This window comes from Chelonoidis abingdonii, chromosome 8 (genome assembly GCF_003597395.2).
Source record: "Chelonoidis abingdonii isolate Lonesome George chromosome 8, CheloAbing_2.0, whole genome shotgun sequence".
In the NCBI taxonomy this organism is placed as follows: domain Eukaryota; kingdom Metazoa; phylum Chordata; order Testudines; family Testudinidae; genus Chelonoidis; species Chelonoidis abingdonii.
The window spans coordinates 49,687,893-49,715,058 of NC_133776.1; the positions used below are offsets into that span (position 1 = coordinate 49,687,893).

Genomic DNA, 27,166 nt, shown 5'->3' on the forward strand with positions numbered 1-27,166 from the left:
AGGCGGTGTGCACACCCCTTTATAATCTTTACCAGTGGTCAGAGCACCTGCCTGGAATGCAGGAAACGCAGGTTTCAATCCCCATTCTGGAGCAGGTACTTGAATTCAGGTCTCCCTTCTGCCGGTGACTGCCCTAATCACTAGGCTATAGGCTATTCATGTGTCATTCTTTCCGGTCGAAGATGTTTGATTTTGTATAAGTACTTAAATATTCATTGAGCCAGAAAAAGAGAGAGACTGATTCACAAGAGGGATTTGAATTCATAACTGTTAGCTCTAATGGACCATGACAGATCCACTCACTCAAGGCAACAAGGGGCCCTGGGTTAAAGAGCTCAGTCTGCTTCTGACAGGGCGGTCCTGCCAAGCTACAGAACATGACTGGGCTGGCTATCCACTCTGGAATCCTTAAAAAAAAAAAAAAAAAAACACCTTCAATTTTGATCCTTTATGAGACTGGGCTTAGGACCCACTCCTCCTGCTGCTTTCGTCAGGGCAGATGTCTATCAGGTTCCGTTGAAGCCAGCTATTGCGATGAAAACTGACTCTCTCATAGAAGGGAGCACAAGAACAGAACAGACTCAAGAGAACACGTTGGCCTTCAACTAGAAGTGGTCCACATATTCCTCAGATCCTCATTTTTCCAGATCTCTTGGTAAGATCTTGCAGCAAAGTAGACCTACTGACATCCACCCCAAAGCATTCACTCCAGCTATCACATAAACCACACCAAAAAGCCACCCCAGAGCTGATGTTAGAATAGGTTCGTGCTTTAAAAACTCACAGTGTCTGAGAAAGAACCTTACCTGGACCTTTTACCAGACCTCAATCTGCCCTTTGCTCATGAAAAGCTCGCAGTCCTACTTGAAAGATTACAATTATGGGCTACTAATACCCTTTGTCCAAAGAAATCCCTGCACCAAAGCTCAGGATCTTGGGGAACAATAATGTGTTTGTGGTAGTGCTAACTCTCAAGACCTTATGTGAGGATTGAGAAACAAGACCATATTCTCTAGAAATAAATGTTTCTCAATTGTCTTTTGAGACCTGGGCTTTGATATGAAGCGTCTGCCACAACTTCAACTGGTCAAATATATGGTGCAAGAACATGGCAATTCTACTGGATGATAGCTACTAGCTCAGGCAACTCATCTGTACATTCCTCCTTCTTAGAGGTCAAGGCAGTGGACAAAATCCTGAAAAGGTAAAGACACACAAAGCAAGTGTCTCTGCATGCAAATTAATTCCAAAGTACAAAACAAAGATGAAGAGGCAATGAAATGAGTCAGGACACTAAGCCACAAAACACAGTGTCCAATAGAATGATCTCAGGTAAGGAACCAAAGTTTCTTTGAAATCTCTGGGAACAAATTTTACCAGCGCTCCTGCATCAGAAACCAAAATTGCTGGTTTCTGATGCAGATAATAATACTATAAAGACTGAGTCTGGCTAGAAGGTAGGGAAGAACACAACCACCAACAACAAAAGACAGGTGATGAGATGACTGAAAAGCCAGAGGGCAAATAGAGAGCCAGAGGTCTTGCAGAGAGCTCCACTGCTGACTACCATCAAGACGGAACTGATTGTAAGGTTCAAAAGATGACAGGCATCTACATGCACATGGAGAGCTGGCACAAAATCAAGCTTGCTACAACTACCCTTAAGAACCAACAACTTTAGAACAGGGGTTCTCAATTTTTTTCACAGTTGGGCCACATCCTAATAGAGATTATCCTGTGGACCACTGGCTCTGTCATTCATGGTTGTGCAGCCCACCTCCCCCTGCCACTGTTCACATGTGTTTCTATAGGAACTACAGTAGCAAGCAAGCAAGCAAGCAAGCAACTTCCTAACATTTTCCATGTAAGGAAGTACACTTTCATCTTTCAATCAAGTTAACAGCTAGAGACAGGAGGACAGTCAGCACCACATGACCAGCCAACTCTTTATAGGCCACAGATTGGGAACCTCCACCTTACAGCTTGGGGAACGCCACTTGTCTCACAGGAAGGAGCCCAGAACCAAAAAAAAAGAGAGTGAAAAATCATAAAAGACTGTTTGGTTTTTAGACAAAAGACTGCCACTGAATCCTTGGGGGATTACTCATGATGATCTCCTCTGCAGATCAGATCAGAAACTAGGTACCCTTCTTCCCTGTAAGATGCAAAGCCAAGGGCTCTGTATTGTTACAAATACACCTTTCTCACAGGCCAACAGCTTCCTACTATAAGAGGGAGACCAAGAGCCTTCTTGACAGTTTAAGTGATACATTCCCACCGTGAGATCTGAGAATTTGTATTATCTGGATGGAGATGAAGGATGAATACCTTGAGAGCCAAACTCTGGAAACCTGAGTGCCAAGAGATTTATTTGCGAAGTCAATCTTCTTTGGCTTCCAAGGACATGAACACAAGGACCACTTTTACCCCCAGAAAGGGAAATTGAGGTAATAATGGTATCCCTTTGAAACTCTACCACAACTCAATAGTGAGTACTTGGGGAAGTAATAAAACCATCAAGGCCCAGGCAGCAGGTCTGCATTACAACTGACTCCATTTAGCAGGGGATCTGCAGGGCTCTGACACCTATCTTGTTAGAGATGTCTAGACAATTGTTGACCTCACTGTATAAGACCCACTCAGGAGAAGGATAATTGAAAAAGAATTATTTTGCCTGAGTTTGAAGAGTATCCTCTCCAAGGGCCCATTCAACAACCTCTAAGACTGAGTGTCATATCTAGAAAAGTTAGAAGAAAATATCCTCAAAATGTAACAAGTGGGACAACAATTGTTGTTTTAGCAGGCACAGAAATTAAGGCAGAGGTACTCTTAAGGAGAACAGTGAGCACAGTGCCTTCAAGATGACACAGAACTAAATATGGAGGTCACTCACCTGTAACCAGAGTTCTTCAAAGATGGACTCTGCATAGTCACACTTACAGGAGGTGCCTCATGTCCAGCTTTGATTGTGGAACTTTTTGATAGCAGTGCCCGTTGGAGCGTTTTCATGCCCCCTCCTGCCTCTCCCCTCACTGTTCCTGAATGTTCTGAGGGCGAGGCTATAAAAGGGGATGTGGCACTCTAGCCGCCTCAGATCCTTCAAGTGCCTCCTCCAAGTCCCACTTTGGTTGTAATTAGGACTCTGAGGAAGAGAGAAAGGTGGGCAGGATGCGTGAATCTCTCTCAAAGACCTCTGGTTAAGGTGAGTAACCTCCATTTCTTCTTTGAGTGTCCTCTGCATATTCCCACTCATGAGAGTAGTTTGACAAGCAACACTGTCCTTTGAGGAAGGTGGGACGTGGAATCCTAATTAAATAGAGTACTGCTCTGCCAAATTGTGCAACCGCTCTGGATGCTAAGTCTAAAGAATAGTATTTTATAAACATATGCAGGGAGCTCCACATTGTAGCCCTATAGACCTCTGTAAAAGTAACATGTCTAAAGCATGACACTGAAGCTGCCTCGGCGCTCACAAACTGTGACCCAATTTCCTTAGAGACAAGGACTGATACTAAAGCGTAGGCCTCGTGAAAGCAGAGCCTAACCTATTTTGATAGTGTAAGATGTGACTGCTTTGAATTTTTTGCTGTCAGCATAGGAAACCAATAGATATGGTGATTTCCTGAATTGAATCCTACTTAAAATAAACTAAAGCCCTTTTTGTATCTAAACGCATGAAATATTTTCTCCTCCACGAGAGAGAGAGAGAGATCTTGGAAAGAACACTGCCAGGTTAACTGATTAACATGACATTAGGTCACCACTTTGGGCAGGAACTTGGGATGGGGACGTAGCACAACTTTGTCCTTATGTAAAAACAGTAAATAGCGGGTATGTAGTTCACTCACTCTTCTAGCAGATGTTTAACTAAAAGGTGAGATAAAGGGCATTCTGCCATTGGCCCAAATGGAGGCTTCATTATCTATGTGAGGAATTGGTTGAGGTCTCCACACGCAACAGAAGACTAACTCCTGGGGAATGTTAATTCTTCCATAAATCTCAACTCACGTGCGTGTGGATACTGAATGGTTACTGATATAACCTCTCGCTTATAAATATGGCTACTAGATTAACCTTCATTGATGGGCAAAAAACCTGAAAGTTTCATCTGTGGCAGATATTCTAATATACGCTGAACTGGAGCCATGGTTGAGGTTACGTTATTACTGTTCGCCCAAACAAATCTCTTCCATTTGAGGTTAACGACACTTACAAGTTGATTCTTTCCTACAGTTAATTAGGACATGCATATCTAGAGAGCAAGACTGCTCCAATTCTATCAAAGCCCTACAGCCCTAGTCTTCAGACATTTTGTTTTGTCAATTCAGCAGATCTGGAGTAAGAGGGAGAGACTGGTAAACTCCTTTTGATAGCCAAAGGTGGTCTGAGAACCACTGTATTCTCAGCCATGCCAGAATCACCAAATTTACTTCAGTTCTCTACTGTTTTGTGTTTGTTTTTTCCCTTTTTTATTTCATTTTATCGTTTAAACCACCATCACCACACCACTCCTCCGTGGATTAGGAAAAGTGAGAGGAAGGCATACAGGAAAACCTGCCTTCATCTTATGAGGAATGCATCCAAAAGAATTGGTTGTCACTTCCTGCTCTCAAGCAAAATCTGGCTCATTTTGCATTTTCCCTAACTGGAAAGAGATCTATATCCTGACACCCCATGAGTTGAAGATCATGCAGACCGTCATCTCTAACAACCACTCATGGAGTTCTGTTGTGTCTGCTCAGTTGATGCACAAGACATGTCTTTCTCTGCCAGATGTAGTAATACAGGGTACATCTTGTACTGTATGCTTCATTGCCACAGACCTACTGCTTCCCTTCATAGTTGCTCTGAGTGAGCTCCTTCCTCTTGTTTATATAGTACATCGCCACTGGTCTGTTCATGTCAACGTGCTCTACCTTGTGACATGAGGAAGAAGAGCTCTGAGAGCCCAACACAGTGCTCTGATTTTTAGCACAAAGATGTGCATTTTCTTTTCACAGGCATCTCCGTGGTGGTACACAGCCTGTTGAAATGAGCTCCTCAGCCCACGTTCAATGTGACAGGTTATTGTTGCTGATGGTGCTGGAGGGCTGAAAGCCGCTCCTTTCATAACACTGAGACTCTGAGTCCACTATGACAGAGACTGGACCACATTCTGTGTCTGCCAGTACCAGAGACTCTTTTTAAGCTGGATGTGAAGTGTAAGACATAGCTGAGTCTATGAAGTCAATTAGTCTGAGAAAGAGGAAGAGTTTTGGCATGGATCTGAAAATGGTGGCATAGCTCATTTAATCTTTTCAAACATTTCTTTGGGCAAAGCAGCACTGCAGAATGAGTCCAATATCACTCCTATGAAGGTAATCCGATGCGAGTCTCAATAATGGTTTCTCCCAGTTTATCCTAAGGCGTAACTTCTTGAACAGGGAGCATATTTAAGATATAGCTCTGGATGAATTTTCTTCTGATAATGCTTTTGATTAGCCAAATCATGTATAGATATAAGTGCACTTTGTAAAAACCCAGGGTGCAGCAAAAAGGCCAAAGGGAAGAAGTCTTAACTGGAAGTCATCCCCTCCTACTGGGAAACCAAGATACATAGGTGTGCCGGTCTGACTGAGATATGGAAATGTGTATCCTTTAGGTTAAGAGCTACAAACTAGTTTTGTGTTGAAAGAGAAGGTATTATGCGTGCCATGGTCAATATAATGGGGGAGGGAGGGGGGAGCAGTAGTGGTATCTGCTCAGACGCCTTTCCCATCTCTGCTTTCTAATTTTGGATTCAAGTTTTGGCTCTCTTCTTGAGTCCTGCAGATTTCCTGAAGCTTTAAACCAAAGACAGTACCTTCTGCAGAGATTTTTGCTGTTTCTCACCAGAAGCATCGTGGGGCAGATGTTGGTCTGTGCTCCCAAGGATTTGAGAGATGTGCCGGATCTGAAAAACTTGGCTGTCACACCTCCTGCAGAAGCAGAGCTTGTGGTCTATTCTGATTTTTGTCCAAGCCTTCAGGGGCAAAGAACTGCAGATAGAGCACCTTCTTGAGTGAGTGTGTCCTTCCTGGAGGCAAGCTAAGCATCTTGCATTAGGCTCAAATGCCAGAAAAAACAGTGGGACAAGAGGCCTCTTGATCTTTGGATCCACTACTGGATCCTAATCACTGAACCAACACTCTAAACTACTAGTTAGAAAAAAAAATTAAGTAGTAAAACCTATCACTATAAGGTTAAAATGTAACTATTTACACTAAGATCTAATCTATTATAAAAGCTAAAAGTGTGTAGAAGACATTGGTCTAAGCCAAGGATCCAGGCCAAGGGCCCAGAGCAGTTACTTATTTGTAAGCATGGCAGCTGGAAGAGAAATTGCCAGAGCAACATGCCCTTTTTTACAGCCTTACCCTCAGAATATTCAGGATCAGTAAAGGGAAGGCCAGGAGGAAGTGCAGATGTGTTTCCACAGGCACTGCTATTGAAAAATTCCACCATCAGAACTGCATCTCATGACCACGAATAGGCAGAGGACACTTAAAGAATCAGCAGTCATGCAATCACCAAAATGGTAAATTAGCATTAAAACTTTCACATTTTTCTTGTAACTGCTGTCCTACTAATCTGAAAATTCTGTGAACACAGAGACAGGGTCCTACAAAAAGCTACATAGATCTCACTCATTTCTTGGGAGCTTCTGATAATTTTGGATTACCAGCTCAACTAGGGAATGCCTGCTATTAATATAGCAGAAGCAGAATGATGAACAAAGGGACTCTGGTTAAACAATATAGGATGCCAACTGGGTTTGAGGCCAGGAACCTGCACTCTATGGCAACACAGAGCTCTCTTATAGGGCTCTTTGCTCAAGTCTCCCAGTCTTAACCCTTTCCATACAGATAATCTTATGTTTTCAGATATAAATACCGTCTATTTGTCATCTCCCACTAGTCAAGTCCCAGTCCACAGAACGTTCTTAGTTATTCAGATTCATTTTTCACAAAGTCATCTCTTAAACAGCTGCAGATACCAACCTGTTCTTCTTCTGTAAAAGGCACAAGTGCCAGTGGTGGCAGGGGCTCCTCCTGTAAAATAGGCTGAAACTCCTTATCCAGGAGGTCTGAAGGTATCTGCAGGGAAGGAAGATGGCACGTTAAGAGCTACACTACACATCAAGCATTACATCCAAGTACACACATTCCAGAGATGGCTCTATGCACCTTCTAATCGCCACCAACAAATCTCCTCTCTCTGTTCAATACCTACCTGTCTTTCTCCAGGGTTCTGGAAGCCGACATCCATGAACACAGCCAGCCAAGAGAATAGGTATTTACTGTAAAGTGTGATTCTTAGAAATATTTTGTCTGTGTGGATGCTACTCTAGATGTACATGCACCCCATGCACATGCAAACAGATTCTTTTCGCCAGCAGGGTCCACTGGAGTGATACCTATGCCCTGCATGTCCTCATACCCCTCACCCAAGGACATCAAAAGGTAAAGCAAGTTCAACTGCCCCTCAGGTCCTTTGTCAATACAGAATCATAGTATGAAGCACTCCATTTCAGCAGGGAAGGAGAACAGGTCGTGGGATCCAAATGGACAAAAATAACTCAAAGAACCATAGTTACTGTTGAGAAAGCTATTATTCATTCTTCAAGTATATGGCCACGTGGATCTCACTTATATAACAGTTCTCTCTAAGGAAGTAGATGCTAGGAGTCCTGTTTGAACAGAGAGCCTGCAGGCTGTACCAGATTAGACATCTAATCTGGCAACTAGGGAGTAATATATCGTGTGACTGTGTGAAGTGAACTTCAAGTAGCTTCCCTGCAAGTCTCAAGCATGCAGATGAAGCTGTTTGGGCTCTACTCATGCATGCCATAATGAAATAGGATGAATTTATTTAAACAGTTCATACAGATCTTTATACAACTGGATACTAACTAGGATGACAGTTTAAGTCAAAATGGCCCATCCCCTACATCTAGTCCCAAAGAATACAAAAAGCCTGGATGACTTGCAGAAAAGACAGTTAGCTTTTCCATAACTGGTGTTCTTCGAGATGTGGTGCTGATGTCCATTCTACAAGGAGCGGGCCCTGCCTTGGTGTGCGTGCTCGCCAAGTGCATTGGTGCCGGAAGTTTTCCCCTAGCAGTACCCACAGGGGAGTGCCCCTAGCGATCCTTGGAGTGGTGCCTCTATGACTCGGCATAAGGGGCATTGCAGGCTCCCCCAACTCTCAGTTCCTTCTTGCCAGACAACTCCAACAGAGGGGAAGGAGGACGGGGTGTGGAATAGACACGAGCAACATATCTCGAAGAACAACAATTATGGAAAAGGTAACTGTCTTTCTTCTTCGACTGATTGCTCATGTGCATTCCACAATACGTGATGCCAAGCAATATCTGTTGGAGGTGGGTAGGAGTTCACAGACTCTCAGGACAGAGTACAGCCCTGCCGAACCCGGCATCCTTCCTGGTTTGGGAGACAATTGCATAATGAGAGGTGAATGGAAGACCATGTGGCAGCTCTGCAAATGTCCAGAATGGAGACATGGGCTAAAAAGACAGCCAAGATTCGTGCCCTAGTTTAAGTGTGCCCTCACAATTGACAGCAGAGGGATTCCTGCCAGGTCACATCAGGTACAGATACACGAGGCGATCCAGTTGGAGAGCCACTGAGTGGAGATCGGCCACTCTCATGTGTTCAACCAAGGCAATGAACAGCTGCAAAGACTTCCTGAATGGCATAGTCCACTCCAGGTAAAAGGCCAGAGCCAGTCTCACATCCAGTGTGTGGAGGTAGCACTCCTCACTGGACGCATAGGGCTTGGGACAGAGGACCGGCAGGAAGATGTTCTGATCCATATGGTAGGCAGAGACCACCTTAGGGAGGAACAAAGGATGTGGTCGGAGCCAGACCATATCCTTATGGAACACCATGTACAGGGTCTCAGAGGTCAGGGCCCTGAGCTCCAAGACCCATCTAGCTGACATGATCGCCACTAGAAAGGCTACCTTCCACGAGAGGTATGACCAGGAGCATGTAGCTAGCAGCTTAGAGGGGGGACCTATCAACTGGGCCACCACCAAGTTCAGGTCCCACTGCAGGAAGTGGGAGGACCTAACGTACAGGAAGAGACAATCCAATCCCTTAAGGAATCAGCCAGTCATAGCATGAGAGAATACTGTGTGACCCTGCACTAGGGGGTGGAAGGCCGATATGGCCACCAAGTGCCCTTTGGCGGACGAGGGCACTAGACTTTGGGCTCTAAGGTGAAGGAGGTAGTCTAAAATGAGTTGGAGTGGAGCAGCTACAGGCAAAACACCCAGCTCAGCTGCCCACCAGGAAAACCGAGATCACTTTACCAAGTAGGCCCAACGCATGGAGGGCCGCCTGCTTTCAAAAGGACGCACTGAACCATTTCCGAGCATCTCCTTTTCTCCCAGTCTAACCACTGAACAGCCACGCCGTGAGGCGGAGTGCCGCTAGGTTGGGGTGGAGGCAGCGGCGGTCCTCGCCCTGGCCGAGCAGGTCCGAGCAGGACGGCAATGGCCACGGTGGGGCAACTGCCAGGCCCATGAAAGTCCCGTACCAGTGTTGCCTGGGCACACAGGAGCAATCAGGAGGACCCAGGCCCTGTCCGTTTTTATCTTCTCCAAGATCTTGCCAATCAGTGGGATCGGGGAAAGGCATAAAGAAGCTGGCCCAATCAGGATAGGAGGAAGGCTTCAGAAATGGCACTCTCCCCCAACCTCCTCTCCCTCCTGGGGCAGAAACGGGGACACCGGTGGTTCTGCCAAGTCACGAAAACATCCACCTAGGGAGTTCCCAACCCTTGGAAAATCCTGTGCACCACCTCTGGGTGTAGTGACCACTCGTGCTGAGAGAAATCTTGGCTCAGGCAATCCATCCACAAGTTCCGGGTGCCTGGTAAGTGATGGGCCTGTAGGCAAATATCATGGGCTATACAGAAGTCCCACAGCCTGAGGGCTTCCTGACAGAGGAGCGGGCCCCGCTTTGCATGCTGATGTAAAACATTGAGGTCATGTTGTCCATGAGAACCCTGACCACTCTGCTCTCAGGGGTGCGAGCGGAAGGCCACAAATGCCAGCTGGACCGCCCTGAGCTCTTTGACATTTATATGCAGGGCAAAGTCCTGCACGGACCACAGATCTTAGGTCTGAACATTTGCCACATGGGCTCCCCACCCCAGGTCCAACGCATCTGACACCAACTCCACATATGGGGGTCTGCCCCTGAATGGGACCCCATGGAGCATGTTCCCCTAGAGAGGACCATCATTGTAGGGAGGCGATCACCAGCTCGGGCATAGTGAGGACTTTGTCCATCCTGTCTCTGGACTGGGAGAACACCAAGGCCAATCAGAGATGGAGGGGCCTCATCCTGAGCCTGGCATGGCAAACCACATATGCGCATGCCAACATATGACCCAGGAGCTGGAGGTACGCTCTGGATATGGTCACAAGGAACTGTGTGACTGTGTCGATGAGCCCTTTCAGGGTCTCGAAACTGTCTGGTGGGAGGCAGGTCCTGGCCAATGTAGTGTCTAGGACTGCCCCGATGAACTCTGCACTGGGACTAACGTGGACTTGGTGTCGTTTACTAACAGGCCCAGGGTGGCGCATGTGGACAGGAGTGCCACCATGTGATCCCACACCTGCGATCTGGAACTGCCCTTGACCTGTCAGTCATCCAGACAGGGGAAGATCTGAACCCCATGACATCTGAGGCAGGCCGCCACCACAGACATTCACTTCGTGAATACCCTGGGAGCAGTGCACAGTCCAAAGAGGAGGACTGTAAATTGGTAGTGCTCCTGCCAAACCATGAAACGGAGGTAACGCCTGTGTTCCTCAAATATATGCATGCAGAAGTACATGTCCTGCAGATCAAGCACAGCGTACCAGTCCCCGGGATCCAGGGAGGGTATGAGGAAGCCAGAGAGACCAGGCGAAACTTGAGCTTTACCATGTACTGGTTCAGATCTCGCAGGTCCAGGATGGGCCTGAGTCCCTCTTTGGCCTTTGGGATAAGGAAATAGCGGGAATAGTGCCCCTTGCATTTGAATTCCACTGGCACCACTTCCACCACTCATAAACCAAGGAGCCACCCCACCTCCTGCTCAAGCAGGGCCTTGTGAGAGGGGTCCCCTAGTAGGGATGGGGACAGAGGGTAGTTGGGCAGGGTAGAGGTAAACTGGAGAGCATAGCCCCAGGAGACTGTGTTGAGAAACCAACGGTCCTAAGTCAGCCGCGACCACTCAGGGACAAAAGCACACAACCAGCTGGAGAAGGGAAGCTTTATTGCCGGTGGATCCCTGGTATGAACTGGTAAGTCATTCCCAGGCGTCCCATCAAAACTTATATATTTCCCCACCTGTTTACCCTTGGAGGGCACAGGCTGCGGGGCAGACCAGGACTGCCTCTGCAGGTGTTTCTTATAGTCGTGTGACTTTTTATAAGGGGGCTCATATTTAGAGTGGGTGGCCTGGGTGGGAGCCTGCTAAGGCTTAAACTTGGTCCTGGCCACAGCCAGGACATAGAGGCCAAGTGTCTTGAATGTTGTGCGAGAATCTTTCAGGCCATGCAATTTTACATCCGTCTGTTCCACAAACAGGGCTTTGTCATCAAACGGAAGGTCCTGCAAGGAGTTTTGCACCCCAATGGACAGCCCAGACAGCAGGAGCCACAACACCCTCCTCATGGACACCGCGGAGGCCATAGATCTTGCATCCATATCCACGGCATTGGACACTGCCTGCAGGGTTGCCATGGCAGCCGCTGTACCCTTCTCCACCAGAGCTTTAAACTCCTTCCTGTCGCGCTCCTGGAGGGAGTCCTTGAATTTGGGTAGAGAGCCCCACAAATTGAACTTGAACCATCAGGCCCTCCTGGGTCGGTGAACCATCCTTAACTGGAAACTCAAGGACAAATAAACCAGTCTCCCAAATAAGTCCAGCCTCCTTGAGTCTTTATTTTTTGGAGTAGGGGCTGGTTGGTCCTGCCTCTCCCTATGGCTGACCAACTCAACCACCAAGGAACTGGGGGCAGGGTGGATGTACAGGTATTCATGCCCCTTGGCGGGCAAAAAGTACTTCCGTTCTGCCCTCAGAGATGAGAGGCAAGGAAGCCTGAGTTTGCCACAAAGCATCTGAAGGACATTGAAGGGAGAGTCCGAGGGTTCCTCCACCTCCTCAGTGTGAAGGTTGAGGCTCAATGCTACCCTTTTCAATACTCCCTGGTGGGCCTTAAGAGTCCTCCTTCAGAACAGCAGGAGGAGGGGCCACAATCGCCTCATCAGGGGAGGATGAGAATTGGGGTGCAGTATTCTGTATACCCACTGGTACTAGAGGTCCCACCATTTGGTCACCCTCTGGGTGCGGAACCGAAGATATACGCCCCACTGACTCCTTTCTGGAAGACTGGGATAGGGAGGCCGACGGTCTCTCCAAGGCTCCAGCCACCGAGCAAGCCCCTACTGGGGACTGCGTCAGGGGCCACAGGGCCCACTGGTACCATGGTGCTGCCACCACTGCACCTGCTGTGGCACCAGCAGAGCAGGCAGTTCAGCCTGAGTAGCCTGCCCCATTGACTGATGACTACGAAGGAAGACTGGGCTGGCATATGACCTGCCACTATCCCTGGACCAGGAGGAATGGTGGCGTTGGGAACAGTGCCAACTAGGAGACCGTGATCCCGAAGTGGAGGAGTGATACTGCCAGCAGGAGGTGCTCCATAATCAGCTGTGGCAGGCGGATCCACGATGGCGAGGTGACAGATAGCGGGACTGTGGTGTGGTCCTGGAGCAAGATGAAGAACAGAACGGCGTCGACACCCATATCGCAACGGACTAGAGTAGCCTCTCAGAGACTAGGACTTCTGGTGCCATCTGTCCTGGTCTCGACAGGGCCCACTGCCATCACGAAGTCTATGATCCCTCAAGGCAGAGAAGTGCCTGGAACCCCTGCCAGTCGGAACCCAGCCAGACAACCTGGTGGAGGTTGATGGGGACCGGCGCAGACTGCGCATGGGGGGCAGCAAAAGGCGTCAGGAACATTCCCTCGACCGCGAACAGTATCAACCAGGAGGTGGCTGCAGAGATCCAAGCAGTGGCTTGCCTCTGGACCAGGGAGCCAACGGTGGCAGTGCCCCTGATACCGGCAGAAATATAACATCCCAAGCCGCTTGCAGGGCCTCCAGCATAGAGGGCACCTGGACATCCAAGGAGGCCTGTGCCGAGAGGGCTGGGCAACTCTGCTCAACCTGAGTCGGAGGCCTGAAGGCTGACGGTGATCAAGACCTGTCCAATGTGGGTCTAGTCTCTTCCCTGGTCTTGCTCTGGTGTCTCAGTGGAGACGACCTCTTCTTAGCCTTCTTGATGTGCCTCATGGACGGGGAGCGGTGCCAACTGGTGGAAGACACTGCAGAGTCACCACGCACCAACACTGCGGTACTTGGTGCCAACTCGGAGCGGCACACTGGAGTCAGGGTCAACACCAACTTCATCAGAATGGCTCAGAGCCGAATGTCCCTTTCCTTCTTGGTCCAAGGCCTGAAAGATCTGCAAATCTTGCAACCATTGCTGAGATGGGTTTCCCCCAGATATCATGAACAGTTCACATGTGAATTACTCACTGCCATTAGCCGCCTGCAAGCGTCGCATGACTTAAAGCTAGGGACACAGAGAGTTCAAGAGGAAAGCTGCAGCGAAGCTGGAGAAGAGCAGTTCCAATACACCTTCACTGGTAGCAAGAAGGAACGGGGGGGGGGGGGGGAAGCATGCAGAGCCCCTTATACTGCACCATAGAGACACCATTCCAGAGGTTACTAGGAGCACTCCCCTATGGGTACTGCTAGGGGAAAAACTTCTGGCACCAGTGCACGTGGTGAGCACGCACACCTATTGTGGAATGCACATGAGCAATCACTCGAAGAACAAGGGTTTTTTCCTCCTGAGGGAGTTATGACAGTGCTATCAACACATCCAGTGTATGAGACTTAAATCTCTCCAGAAGTCAAATGCAGCATAGCTAAAAATACCAGGATATGAACTGATCCAGGTATAAATCTGAGACTACTTTAGATGAGAACTTTGGGTGAGATCTGAGAGTCATGTTATCCTTATACAATAATGCATAAGGAGGCTTTGACATCAACGCTTGGATCTCACTCACCCTGTTAGTCAAAGGTGACAGAGAACAAGACTGCAAAGGATCAAAGGAGGGATCTATCAGTGCCAGAAAGACAATATTTAAGATTTTAGAAAAGAGAAGGGCTGCCAAGTAGAGGAAAACTATGGACCATATCTTTCACTAACTTCATAACTATGGAATGTGAAAAGATAGTGTGACCTTAAATATAAGGGTGAGAGGCTCAAATTGCAACTAAGCGGATTCTAACTAAGCTAATGGTGAGAAGTGTTTGCTTCCAAAATAATAAATAGCCCAAAACACTACTAGATAGTGACATCTAGCAAACGCTGAGGAGCTTGGCTAGTAGTCTTTACCACTTTAATCTACACATTAGCCTCGTAGAAGCCTTTCTGCTTTGAATCAGAGTGTCCTGCACTTCAGAAGAGCCCCTGCTAGTGAAGGCAGGGGGCTGGACTCAATGACCTTTTGAGGTCCCTTCCAGTTCTAGGAGATTGGTATATCTCCAATTATTATTAATTATTACCACCACCACCATCTTCTGTTCATAATGCTCAGCTAGCAGATGTGCATGTGATCAGATGCAGAGATGAAGTACTGGAGACAGGATCTGGCCACGATCTTGGGAAATAACTTGACAGGTCTGGTATAGCAATTGGAGGCTGCATCCAGAGGTGTATCGGGTCAGGAGTACAAACACTGAGGCTATTGTTAGTAAGGCCTTGTCCTGTCTCATTTTTCTGAAGATCCTGGAAATTCAAGGGATCATGGAAGAGCATACATCAGGTCCTTGTTTGGATGTTGCTGAATTATGAATTACTGTGATTCATATGAATTCATGTGGAGAACACAAGTTCGGTATGGCTTGGTACGTCTGAATCTTCTAGAGGATTCTGGGAGCAGGGATCTCTTCACATCAGACAGTTGGTACGGAAATTTACTGAGAGTGCTGAAATTGCACTTGAATGGTTAACCAGAGGCTCAATCTGTATGTGTGCTGTCTGTTTTCAGCTTGAAATTTTGGTCACTTCAGCTGGCCAGCTCACCAAGTAAAGAAAACACAGAAAACGTGATAAGTGAGATTGGTACTGAATGAACCAGGTCAAAACTACCCTTTAGGATGGCACCACATTAAGAGCTCAAGTGAATGACAGATGAGAAGGTAAACATCAACTGATCTCCGGTCTCTGTCTTGCAGTCCCTTCTAAAAAATTAATTAGAAAAACCAGGACACACATCATCTTTGAGAGCAAAGGATATAAATGTTCAGAATATCATAGTTCTTAGATCCTCTATTAACATTTAAAGAGGTCCATGATGCTGTAAGACAGAGCGTCCCAGGGTAATCAACCCCTTGCTATGAGAGACTTTTCTAGGACTTTGAACCAGAGGGCCTCGTGGTAACCAACACCCTGCTTTGGGGGACATTTAACATACTAAGTACTTGAGAAGAAAAAAAAGACTCCATCTAGGACTGGTAGCTATATGTGCTTGGTTTGCAAATCAGGATACTGTATAGGGCCAACACAGTTACTCAGGGTATATGCTTGGGGAACTGAAGCTTATTAGGAAGCTGTATTATATAACCTTTCACTGCTTGTGTAATTCTCTCTCAAACTGCTGTGCATTGAGCAAACTGAATCCGAATTTTCACTGGTACTGGTAACAATCTGCCCAGCTGTGGGCCACTAAAGATCCATTTCAACAATCTCTCACCTACAGGATTGGAAGGCAACCTCCTCTTCAGCATAACATTCGACACTTTGTTAAAGTTGGTGACAATTAAGTCCAAGAATGAGGGTCCCCATTAGAGGAATTTTTGCTGGAGGACAGAAACCTCAAGAGCCCATTCTTGATTGTTGGAATACTTCCTGTAGGGATAATCTGGTAAATACGGTTGTGAAAGTAATCTAATGTTGTATGCACTGCTTCCATAAATGTATTGTCTCCTGACAGAGATTATCTCACTCTCCATTCTCTGCTGACATAGTGCGCATTGCTGTAGTACCATCTTTCAGAGTCTGAATCACAGCTCCCTGGAGGAAGATCAGGAAAGCTTTACATGCTAAATGTACAGCTTTCAGCTTCATCATGTTCATATGGATATGAGATTCTTTTGGGGACTAAAGACCCTGCACCTGTAGATCACCTATGTGAGCTCCACATCCTTTCTGGGAAGCATCCATTATCCCATTCAAGGCAGGGAGGCATGAAGCATAAAGTATGCCCTGGCAGATTTCTTATGGATCCTTATATGAGACTAGAAAGGATAGCAGTTCTGGAGGGTCTGAAACCTCTAAGTCTATGCAGTATCTGCTGGGCTGATAAAGATTTCAAATCATCCCTACAGGGGAAAAAAGTGACAATCTGAATGCAGTGTTATTAAAGGGCAAGCTGCCACGTGACCTAATAAACTGAGGAAGTCTCACACTGAAGCCCGGGGATTACTTCAATTCTGAGATGATGTCCACAATGGCACAGAATTACTTCAGCCTCTTGCTGTTTTAGAGTTCATAGGAGTGGTCCTGAACTTAAATTGTCTGAGTCAGAAAAAAAAGTGGATTTTTCAACGTTTGCGCCGAGTCTCACTGAGGTAAAGAGCTTGAAGACTATTCTTATTGAGCGAGGTACCTTCTGAAGAGATTTGCCTTCAATCAGCCATTCTTCAAGGTATGGATAGATGAGCTGCTGGGCACTTGCTAAACTTTTTTGTTGCCATGGAAAGTCTTACAGGTAGAACTCTGTGCAGATAAGTGTGAGCTTCACACTAGGAAACAAGGTATTAACTGCCTACTGGATGGACAGACAAATATGCATACTGGAAGTCAACAGCTGCAAACTAAAGATCTACGGAAGGTATTAGATCTACAGTATTATGGATGCCTAGAATGACTATCATTCATCAAACAATGGATGAACTTGCTGAGGTCTAGAATGAGAAACTATCCTCCTTTCTTCTTTGGGATAACCCCCCCAAAACTTGAGAAGCACCTCCTCCACTACTCCAAGTTATAGAAGGGAGTCCACCTCTTGTCTGAACAGCATCTCTTGAGAGGGGTCCTTGAAGAGGGCTGGCAAGGACTCAAACTGGATCAAAATCCTTTGTTGACGACTACTGGAACCCAATTCCAGTTCAGACCTCCAACAAGTAAAAAAGGCAGCTGCCAAACAGGAGGGTGGGGAGGCAGTGCAGGAATATATCCAGTCAGATCAGCCCAGGGTTCTCGACCATGTCTTCTAATTTGTTGCCTGGATCCAGATGCAACCTGAGTGCTAGCTGAAAAGAAAGCTGAATTGCTTCTTCACTGGAAGAAGGGGGTTTCTTTCTGGGAGGCTCAGCATATATCTGCTGGTAACATGAGCATTCTCTTTGAAGTTTGTCCTCTCTCCTCCTCCAAGCTGGAGGATAAAGGCCCAGAGAGTAAAGAATTGTCCTGGAATTCTATAATGAATTTAGCACTTTATCCATATTAGAATTAAGTCAGAACCTTCAAATGGCACATCCTCAATGGTGACCTTAGCTCTTTCAGTAGATCTTATGATTTCAGCCATTAAAATTCAATATGGTAATGAAGTAGACATAGCTCTCACATCTAGAGCTGCCTCCAACAATGTCTTGGCAGTCGGTAAGAACAGATCTCAGCTACTCCATAGACTCCTGAGGTAGTTTATCTGCAAAATGGGAGATCTTATCTTACTAGAGGTAGGCATATATCACTTTCAAAGGTTAATAAATTTACTGTAAGAACCTAAAGGTTGACTGAAGAGTAAACTTTTCTCCCAAAAAGGTCTTGTTTCTTTAGGTCCCTCTCCTTAGGAGTCATCTTAGCAAGTCCTTGTTTTATTTTCTCTTGCACTGCAGCAACCTTTAGTGAACTGGGGCAGGGTGAACATAAAAATACGGGAACCTTTCAGGAGGGACCTAGCAAGGACACTGATCTTTCAGAAGTTGCAAGACGGAGGCCAGTGATTTCCTTGTCTTTGCCAGGTCTGAAAATAACTTCATATGTGGTGTGGCTAACCTGCCTGATATTGTGGGATGCAACATGTTAAATGATTTATTGACTTCTTTGGGCCACTCCCAATGTCTAAGGTATCTGCTATGTATTTTAACAGGTCTTGAAAAGCCTTTAAGTTATCAATAGCAGATGGTAAATTAGGCTTAACATCTGCATCTGGGAAGGTGTATGGGATGACTACTGGTACTGTAGGAGCTATTCTTCTTCTTGATCCTCCTCATTTTTGGCCACATGCCTCACAACATGAAGACTTATAATGCTCCAGAAGGCCTCGCAGAAGGAGACCTGTGATGAGACAAAGGAACTTTCAATGACTGAGGTCTAGGAAGTAGAGTTTTAGGGTTCCAAAGTGGCAAGTAAGGCCAGGTTTGCATGACATCAAGTATGGTATATGGCACTAAGGTGGAGATACCCGTAGGGTTTGGATTCTGTACAAACCATGCCTCTTTTGGTGTCAATGAGAAGAGTGTCCTCTAGACTTCCTTTTGGACTTCTATTCATAGACACTGGAGACTGGGGGACAAATCTAGGAGAAGGTTCCCTATTATGATCTAACAAAGAAAAGACAGGAATACACTTCCTCATATACTGCAGTCAACCTCAGGTGTTGACAGAGGCTGAAAAGACCGGGATATAGGTCTATAAATCAGAAAGAGGGACTCCAGAGGAGCTTGGTGAATAACAATTGTATTAGTCTGAACATCTTTGGTTCTGATACTGACAGAAGCCTATTACTGCCACTGGACTGAATAATGGATACTGGCATAATGACAAGATTTTTAGGAGCTGGAAAGGACAGTACCAAGCGAGGCAGAACCAAGGGTATTAGTACCAAAGGAGATACCAAAGCACCAATGCCAAAGTGGAATGATCAGTGACAAGAACAGGTGCCTGATTTAATTTCTTGCCAACAGGCCAAGGCAGATAGCTACTGTAACTACACTACAAAAACTCTAAAAACCTAACTAGAAGAGCAGAGCTGCAGGACAGCAGATGGACACTGCTAAGTTCCATCCTACTGCTAGAAGTGGTAAGAACCAAGGGCAGTTGGGTCTGCTCCACTCTTTATGTCTTCAGGTGGGAGGAGGGGACACTAGGATATGCAGGTTGCAGGCATGCCCCCTATGAATACTTCTGCCGAAAATATTACAAACTCATATGCAAAGTGCACATGCGCACCTAGAGAGAAAACCATATGGACACACACAAATAACCTGCACTTTTGTTCTCCACTAAGGAACATACGTTTTATAAAAAAAAGCACACTACACACACAGGGCACACATTGTACAGAGAGACCTCTTTCCATAATTACAAGATTGTGGGATTACAGACAAGTCTTCTTCCCACCCTCTCCCTCCAGCCCCCCACATACCTTATTATCCTTTAGGAAAAGTGCTAACATTTCTTCTCTCCCATAGCGATAATCTGCTAGTTTGTACTTTGGCAAAGCGGGAGAAAGGGGAGGCGAAGTCACGCTCCCACCACTGGATAGAGCTCGCAGCCTAGAACAAAGCAGAGGAGGAATGAAATTAAAATGGACAGAATCTATACCTGTGCTATCACATCACTGCACCAGACATGAAATAGAGTTTGAGACGGATAAAATAAATCCAACAATTGGAACAGACTGGCTTCACAGATACCCTATAGCAGTAGAGGTAAAAATCCCAGGACTAGTTTTTGTTTGTTTGTTTTTTAATAAAAAGAAGCCCTGCTTACCACACAATGGCACCAGCACAGCAACACCACTCTGCTGATGTATAATTAAATTTCTCCCACATCAGGAAACACTATCCACCAAAGCATTAGAAAATGGCATGCACAATTACTCTTCTAAACCCTGTGGAGTACCTTTCTTGGAAGCCCTACTTTACCAGGTGGCCATCCTGCAGCAAAAAAACTTCAGGACCAGACTTCAAAGAGAAACTGCTGAGCTTCAGTTCATCTGCAAATTTGACACCATCAGCTCAGGATTAAACAAAGACTGTGAATGGCTTGCCAACTACAAAACCAGTTTCTCCTCCCTTGGTTTTCATACCTCAACTGCTAGAACAGGGCCTCATCCTCCCTGATTGAACTAACCTCGTTATCTCTAGCTTGCTTGCATATATATACCTGCCCCTGGAAATTTCTACTACATGCATCCAACGAAATGGGTATTGACCCACAAACGCTCATGCTCCAAAACATCTGTTAGTCTATAAGGTGCCACAGATTCTTTGCTGCTCCTACTTTACCTGTTAGTCTAAAATGATACCAAAATAAACAATTTTAAGCTTTATAAATGTCCTACAATCATTAGACAATTTTAAACACATATTTAGATTACTGCTGTCAAACATGTCTGCAAATTGTGTCTACTCTCTAAGTCAGAAGAACTATCTTTAGGGGGTGCTAGAGCTGTATATTTCTTGGAACCTCTTCTAAGATCATAAACAAGAATAATTAGTATGATGATTTTCCTGATGTGGACACCACCCCACAAAGAAGTGGGACTGAGACAATGAACTCATTTAAAAAGACAACCCCTGTCTGATAGGACTTTTGTCATCTGTTACATAGGCTAGACTCAATTCAGTGATTTACAAGTAAAAAACCCCATAGCCTCTAACTTTCTGAGCAATAAACCAATGTAAACTTTCATAGCTGATGTGATAGCATAAGCAATAGTTTATATTAATATAATCTGATCATCACCCATTTTGCTATTTTCTGTATATGCAACAGTGATTATTTTTAGTGTCAATTAAAGTGGTGCAATTCCAACTAAAACTGGAAGTAATATTTATTACTATTTGGTAGCACCAATTTAAGTTTCCTTAAAGAATCTGTAGGTTACTTTTAGAATATTCCTTCCTCTGGATCAATATATACAGAATATCGCAAGAGCCAAATGGAAGGAGGGTTCTAAATCCATTTCTGAAATTCAAGGGTAAAGCTTTCAAAAGCACTTATTGTGACTTAAGAGCCCAAGCTTTTGAAAGTTTTACACTAAAAATGTTTTTTTTTCCCCTAGAAAAGGACTGAAGATCTCCAGATTCATTCTGATTCCTGGCTTCCATTCAGACACAACTCTCCACCACTGATGCTGAAGATATCACCCCACTCATGAACATCTGCTGGAGCACGAACCTAGACTCAGGAGAGTAAGTAAATGCTGCATGGTTTTGCAAAGTTTATTATTTGTAGCTCTCAAAAGATATAAAACTAAAACTTCACAAAACTAATATATGCTTGAAAAAAAACATATACTTGACCTCCCACTAGGTTAGCTTCATGCTCCATCACACTTTCACAGAACCACAGAAATTCAGGGCTAAAAGTAATCTCAAGAGGTCATCAAGTCCACCCCCTGCACTGAGGGAGGACCAAGTAAACCTATATAGGTGTTGGTCAAATCCAGGGATTCTCAAACTTCATTGCACCGCAACCCCCTTCTGACAACAAAAATTTCTACATGAACCCAGGAGGGACGACTCAAGCCTGAGCCTGCCCAAGCCCCACTGCCCCTCCCCTGACGCAAAGCCAAAGCCCAAGGGCTTCAGCCCCCAACAGGGGACCTGTAACCTGAGCCCCGACAACCAGGGCTGAAGCTCTCAGGCTTCAGTTTTGGCCCCAGGCAGTGGGGCTCAGGCTTCGGCCTCAGGTCCCTGCAAGTCTAACACCAACCCTTGCGACCCCGGGGTCGCGACCCACTTGGGATCCCAACCCCTAGTTTGAGAACCATTGCTCTAACCCGTTCATAAAAAGCTCCAATGATAGAGATTCACCAACCACCCTTGGAAGCCTATTCCAGAACTTAACTACCTTTATATTTAGAAAAATTTTCCTAATAGCTAACCTAAAGCTCCCTTGCTGCAGACTGTAACAACCCTGAACATATTTGAAGACTTATCAGGCACCCCCTCAGTCTTCTTTGCTCAAGACTAAATATGCCCAGTTTTTTAAAATCTTTCCTTACAGATTTTTTAAAAACTTATTTTTATTGCTCTCCTCTGGATTCTCTCCAATATATGCACAATATCATTCCTAAAGCATGGCACCCAGAATTGGATACAATCTCCAGGTGAGGTCTTATCAGTGCTGAAACAGTTCTCTCTCACCTCTTACATACAACACTCCTGCTAAAAACACCCCAGAGTGATAGTAGCCATTTTCGCAACTGCATCACATTGACAACTCTCAATTTGTGATCAACTGTAACTCTCAGCTCCCTTTCAGCAGGACCACCACCTAACCAGTTATTCCCCATTTTGCACTTGTGCATTTGATTTTTCCTTCCTCAGTGCAGTACTTTCCACTTTTCTTTACTGAATTTCATCTTGTTGTTTTCAGACTAATTCTCCAATCTGTCAAAGTCATTTTGAATTCTAATCGTGTTCTCTGGTATCCCCTCCCAACTTAGTGCCATCTGCAAATTTCATAAGCACTCTCTCCAATCCATTATTGAAGTCATTAATGAAAGTACTGAATAGTACTAGATCAGGATTGACCCTCCGGGACCCCACCAGATATGCCCCTTCAGTTTGACAGCAAACTATCGATGGCTACTCTGAGTTTAGTTTTTCAAGCAACTGTGCACTCACCTTATAGTAATTTCATTTAGACCACAATTCCCTAGTTCGGTTATGAGAATGTCATGTAGGACTGTGTGAAATACTTTACTAAAACTAAGAAAGCACATCTACTGCACAAACCTCCCATCCACTATGCAAGTAATTTGGTCAAAGAAAGAAATTAGGTTTGGCAAGAACAATCATGCCAAACCAACCTATGTTGGCTATTCCCTATAAATCTATTACTCTCTAGGTGCTTACACCCTGATTGTTTAATAATTTGTTCTAGTTTACTTCAAGGTATTGAAGTTTGGCTGACTGTTCTGTAATTCCCTGGGTCCTCTGTTTCCCTTTTAAAGATAGGTACTACCATTTGCTCTTCTCCAGTCTACTAGGACCTCACCTGTCCTCCATGAATTCTCAAAGACAATTGTTAAACAGTTCTGAGATTGCTTCAGCTAGTTCCTTAAGTTCCCTAGGATGAACTTTATCAGGCCCTGGTGACTTGAATACCGCTCTCTTATCCAAATATTCTTTAGCCTGGTCTTTCCCTATTTTGGCTTGCGTTCCTTCTCTTTTGTTGTTAATACAGTCAAAGCTGTGTTATCCAGCATTTTGCCAACTGGAATGTTCTAGCAACTGGCATTTCAGGAAGGTATGCAGGTGGGGGCTCTGGGAGGGAATTTAGGTGTAGGAGGGGCTGGGGCATGAAAGGGGTTTTGGGGTGCTGGATCTAGGCAGCGCTCACCTCAGGCAGCTCCCCACAAGCAGCGACATGTCTCTGCTGCTCCTAGGCGGAGGCACAGCCAGGGAGCTCTGCGCACAGCTCCTACCATGCACTGAGAGCCGGCTCCGTAGCTCCCATTGGCCAGGGACTGCAGCCAATGGGGGCTGCAGGAATCCCTTGCCCCGAGCCCCCTCCTGCACTCAAACTCCTTCCCTCTTAGTGAACAGGAATTTTTGACTTACTTGCACCCCCCATTCCTCCAATATGCCAGACAACAAAACTTTTACTGTACTGTGTTGAATATATGGTTACCATTAAACTTCTTAGTGAAAACTGAAGCAAAATAGGCATTAAACACCTCACCCTTCTTGATGTCATCAATTAGCTATCCTTCCACAGTAAGTAGAGGACAGATACTTTCCTTTGACTTTCTCTTGCTCCTAATCTAAGTTAGCTCTGAGATGAGCAGCTACCTACCTATTAAGCACCTCCCCGCCGGTCCCAGCACAGATCTGCCATGGTGGGGAGAGGCACCAGACCTGCCATGGTTGAGAGCAGCGCCCCTCCACGCTGGCCCCAGCACAGACCTGTCCCGGACTTGCCGCAGCCGGGGAGAGGTGCCTCTCCCCCGTCCCCAAGCTGCTCCGGAGACATAGGGCTGGGGGAATCCTCTCTCTCTACACTGGAGCCCCGGGGCAGCCTGCATCCCAAAACCCTCATCTCTGGCCCCACCCCAAACCTCGCACCCCAACCCTGTGCCCCAGCCCTGAACCCCCTCCTGCACCCTGAACCCATCATCTCCAACCCCACCCCAGAGCCCACACCCTCAGCCAGAGTCCTCGTCACCCCCACACCCAGTCCCCAACCCTCTGCCCCAGCCCTAAGCACCATCCCACATCCCTGGCCCCACCCCAGAGGCCGCATCCCCAGCCAGAGCTTTCCCCCACCCCGCATTCCAAACCTCTCCCCCAGCCTTGATACCCCTCCCGCACTCCAAACCCCTTGGCCCCACCTCCACCACATGAATTCTCTTACGTGCACCAATATGAAGGGTATGTGTCACACATCACCTCCATATTGGTGTACATAAAGTTCATTCTGCACATGAACGTAAAAAATTAGAGGGAACACTACTCCTAATGGATTTAAAGAACCTCTCTGTATTGTCTTTTATATCCTTTGCTAGGTATAACTCATTTTGTTCCTTGACTTTTCTGATTTTATTCCTACATGCTTGTGCTATTCTTTTGTACTTCCGTCATAAACAGATACCTAAGGGTTAATGTTTCTTTCACCTGTAAAGGGTTAACAAAGGGAACCAAACACCTGACCAGAGGACCAATCAGGAAACTGGATTTTTTCAAAACTCAGGGAGGGAATGTTGGGTCTGTGTCTTTTGTCTGGCTCTCAGCTATGAGAGGGGATCTTTTCTATCTTCAAGCTTCTAATCTTCAGTTTCCAAGTTGTGAGTACAAAGGTAGAAAAACAATAGGATGTCTGTGCAGATAAGTGTGAGCTTCACACTAGGAAACAAGGTATTAACTGCCTACTGGATGGACAGACAAATATGCATACTGGAAGTCAACAGCTGCAAACTAAAGATCTACGGAAGGTATTAGATCTACAGTATTATGGATGCCTAGAATGACTATCATTCATCAAACAATGGATGAACTTGCTGAGGTCTAGAATGAGAAACTATCCTCCTTTCTTCTTTGGGATAACCCCCCCAAAACTTGAGAAGCACCTCCTCCACTACTCCAAGTTATAGAAGGGAGTCCACCTCTTGTCTGAACAGCATCTCTTGAGAGGGGTCCTTGAAGAGGGCTGGCAAGGACTCAAACTGGATCAAAATCCTTTGTTGACGACTACTGGAACCCAATTCCAGTTCAGACCTCCAACAAGTAAAAAAGGCAGCTGCCAAACAGGAGGGTGGGGAGGCAGTGCAGGAATATATCCAGTCAGATCAGCCCAGTGGGTTATTTCCCTTTGTTGTAGACTCAGGGCATCTGAGTCTTGGGGTCCCCCAGGGAAGGTTTTGGGGAGACCAGAGTGAGCCAAAATACTGGAATTTTTGGCTGGTGGCAGCGATATCAGATCTAAGCTGGTAATTAAGCTTAGAGGGTTTCATGTAGACACCCAGATTTCTGGACGCTAAGGTCCAGATTTGGGAAAGATGCTTATGATAACTTCTCTTTAGCAATCTGCCCATGTTTTCACTTTCTGTAGGATTCCTTTTTAATTCTCAGGTCATATTGGCCTCTTACTATTCTAGCCATCTTTACTTTGCACTGGGATAACTGGCAATTGTGCATTTAACAAAAATCTCTACCATGTTATAGGTGAAACCCCATTATATTGGCATAGCAGTGGCAGTGTTCCAGCGGCACTTTAAAGGGCCCGGGGCTCTGGCTGCTGTGGGGAGCCCCAGGCCCTTTAAATCACCGCCCAAGCCCCACTGCCACAGACCTGGTGACTTAAAGGGCCCAGGGCTCCCCACAGCAGCCAGAGTCCCGGCCTTTTAAAGCACCACCCGAGCCCCGCTGCCGGAGCCCCAGGGTTACCGCGCTATATGCAAACCCGTGTTATATCGGGTCACGTTATATCAGGGCAGAGATGTATTTGTACAGTTAAGGGAATTCTGTAAAATCAGCTTGTGGGTCACTTTTAATGCAACTGTTATATTTTAGTTTGGCACCTCCCAATGGCAATTTCTTTACTGCCACTTTTATATCAGCAGGACATCAGTATACTCCAATGTGCCATACCACAGGGATTGGATGACTCAGTGTAGTGTTTCACTTGTAGAAGACCTTTTCAAATCTAACCCAGTTTGAATACGCACAAGTCATTATCTGATAAATGAATATACAGACAAATCTAATATCAAGCTGAGATTCCTAGGTTTTAAGGCTAGAAAGGGCCATTATCGTCTAGTTTGTCCAACATAAAATGGGGCTCAAATCTTCACACAGTAATTCCTGCATCAAGCCCAATGATTCATAGCTGAACTAGATAGCACCCATTAAAAAGACATCCAGTCTTCATTTAAGACTTCAAGTGATGGAGGGAGAAACTGTCACATCTCTTCTTAAACTGTTTCAATGTTTAATTACCTTCACCATTAAAAATTTGTGCCTTACTTTTCTAGCTTTGGCTTCCTACCACCGTGGCTCTAGTTATGACTGGACTACTAGATTAAACCACCATGTAGTATATTTTCTCGCTGTATAGGTATACTCAGTGATCAAGTCAACCTCTCAAACTTCTTTTCAGTTAACTAAAGAGATTGAGATTAAGCCTAAGTCTCTCATTTACAGACATTTTCCAGACAAATCATCCTGTAGTTCTTTCCTGAACCCTCTCCAATTGTTCTACATCATTTTTAAAGAATGGCCACAAAAATAGTTACATTTTTCCAGTAACTGTCTCACCAATACCTAAGCAGTGGTAGTATCTCTTGTATGCTCCCCTCCCCACCCAATTTATCCATCCAAGGATCATGCTAGCTCTTTTGAAGCAATATCAATTGATATATTTGTGCACAGTCTCAGCAGAGAGGTCAAGGCTGAATAAGCAAGAGGAGCAAATACTGAACTACTATCACACCTTGTCATAGATAGATGGCTAGGGGTTAATGTTTCTTTTACCTGTAAAGGGTTAACAAAGGGAACCAAACACCTGACCAGAGGACCAATCAG

At 45.7% G+C, this 27,166-nt stretch overlaps 1 protein-coding gene across 7 annotated transcripts in view; it reads right to left on the reverse strand.

Moving 5' to 3' along the window:
* Window positions 1–27,166, reverse strand: part of GIGYF2 (GRB10 interacting GYF protein 2) — a 173,100-nt gene that overhangs the window by 129,380 nt on the left and 16,554 nt on the right. For 6 of the 7 annotated variants that reach the window (XR_012656383.1, XM_075068594.1, XM_075068591.1 and 3 more), the window contains 2 exons: window positions 19,555–19,684; window positions 7,020–7,115 (listed from right to left, as the gene is read on the reverse strand). Coding sequence is in view for 5 of the 7 variants with exons in the window: in XM_075068594.1 (XP_074924695.1) it covers window positions 7,020–7,115; window positions 19,555–19,684 (226 nt within the window). In the remaining 2 variants the exon portion in view is untranslated. Of the gene's footprint in view, window positions 1–2,893; window positions 3,143–7,019; window positions 7,116–19,554; window positions 19,685–27,166 lie in introns of all 7 variants that reach the window. The other variant, XM_075068595.1, reaches the window with a different exon arrangement.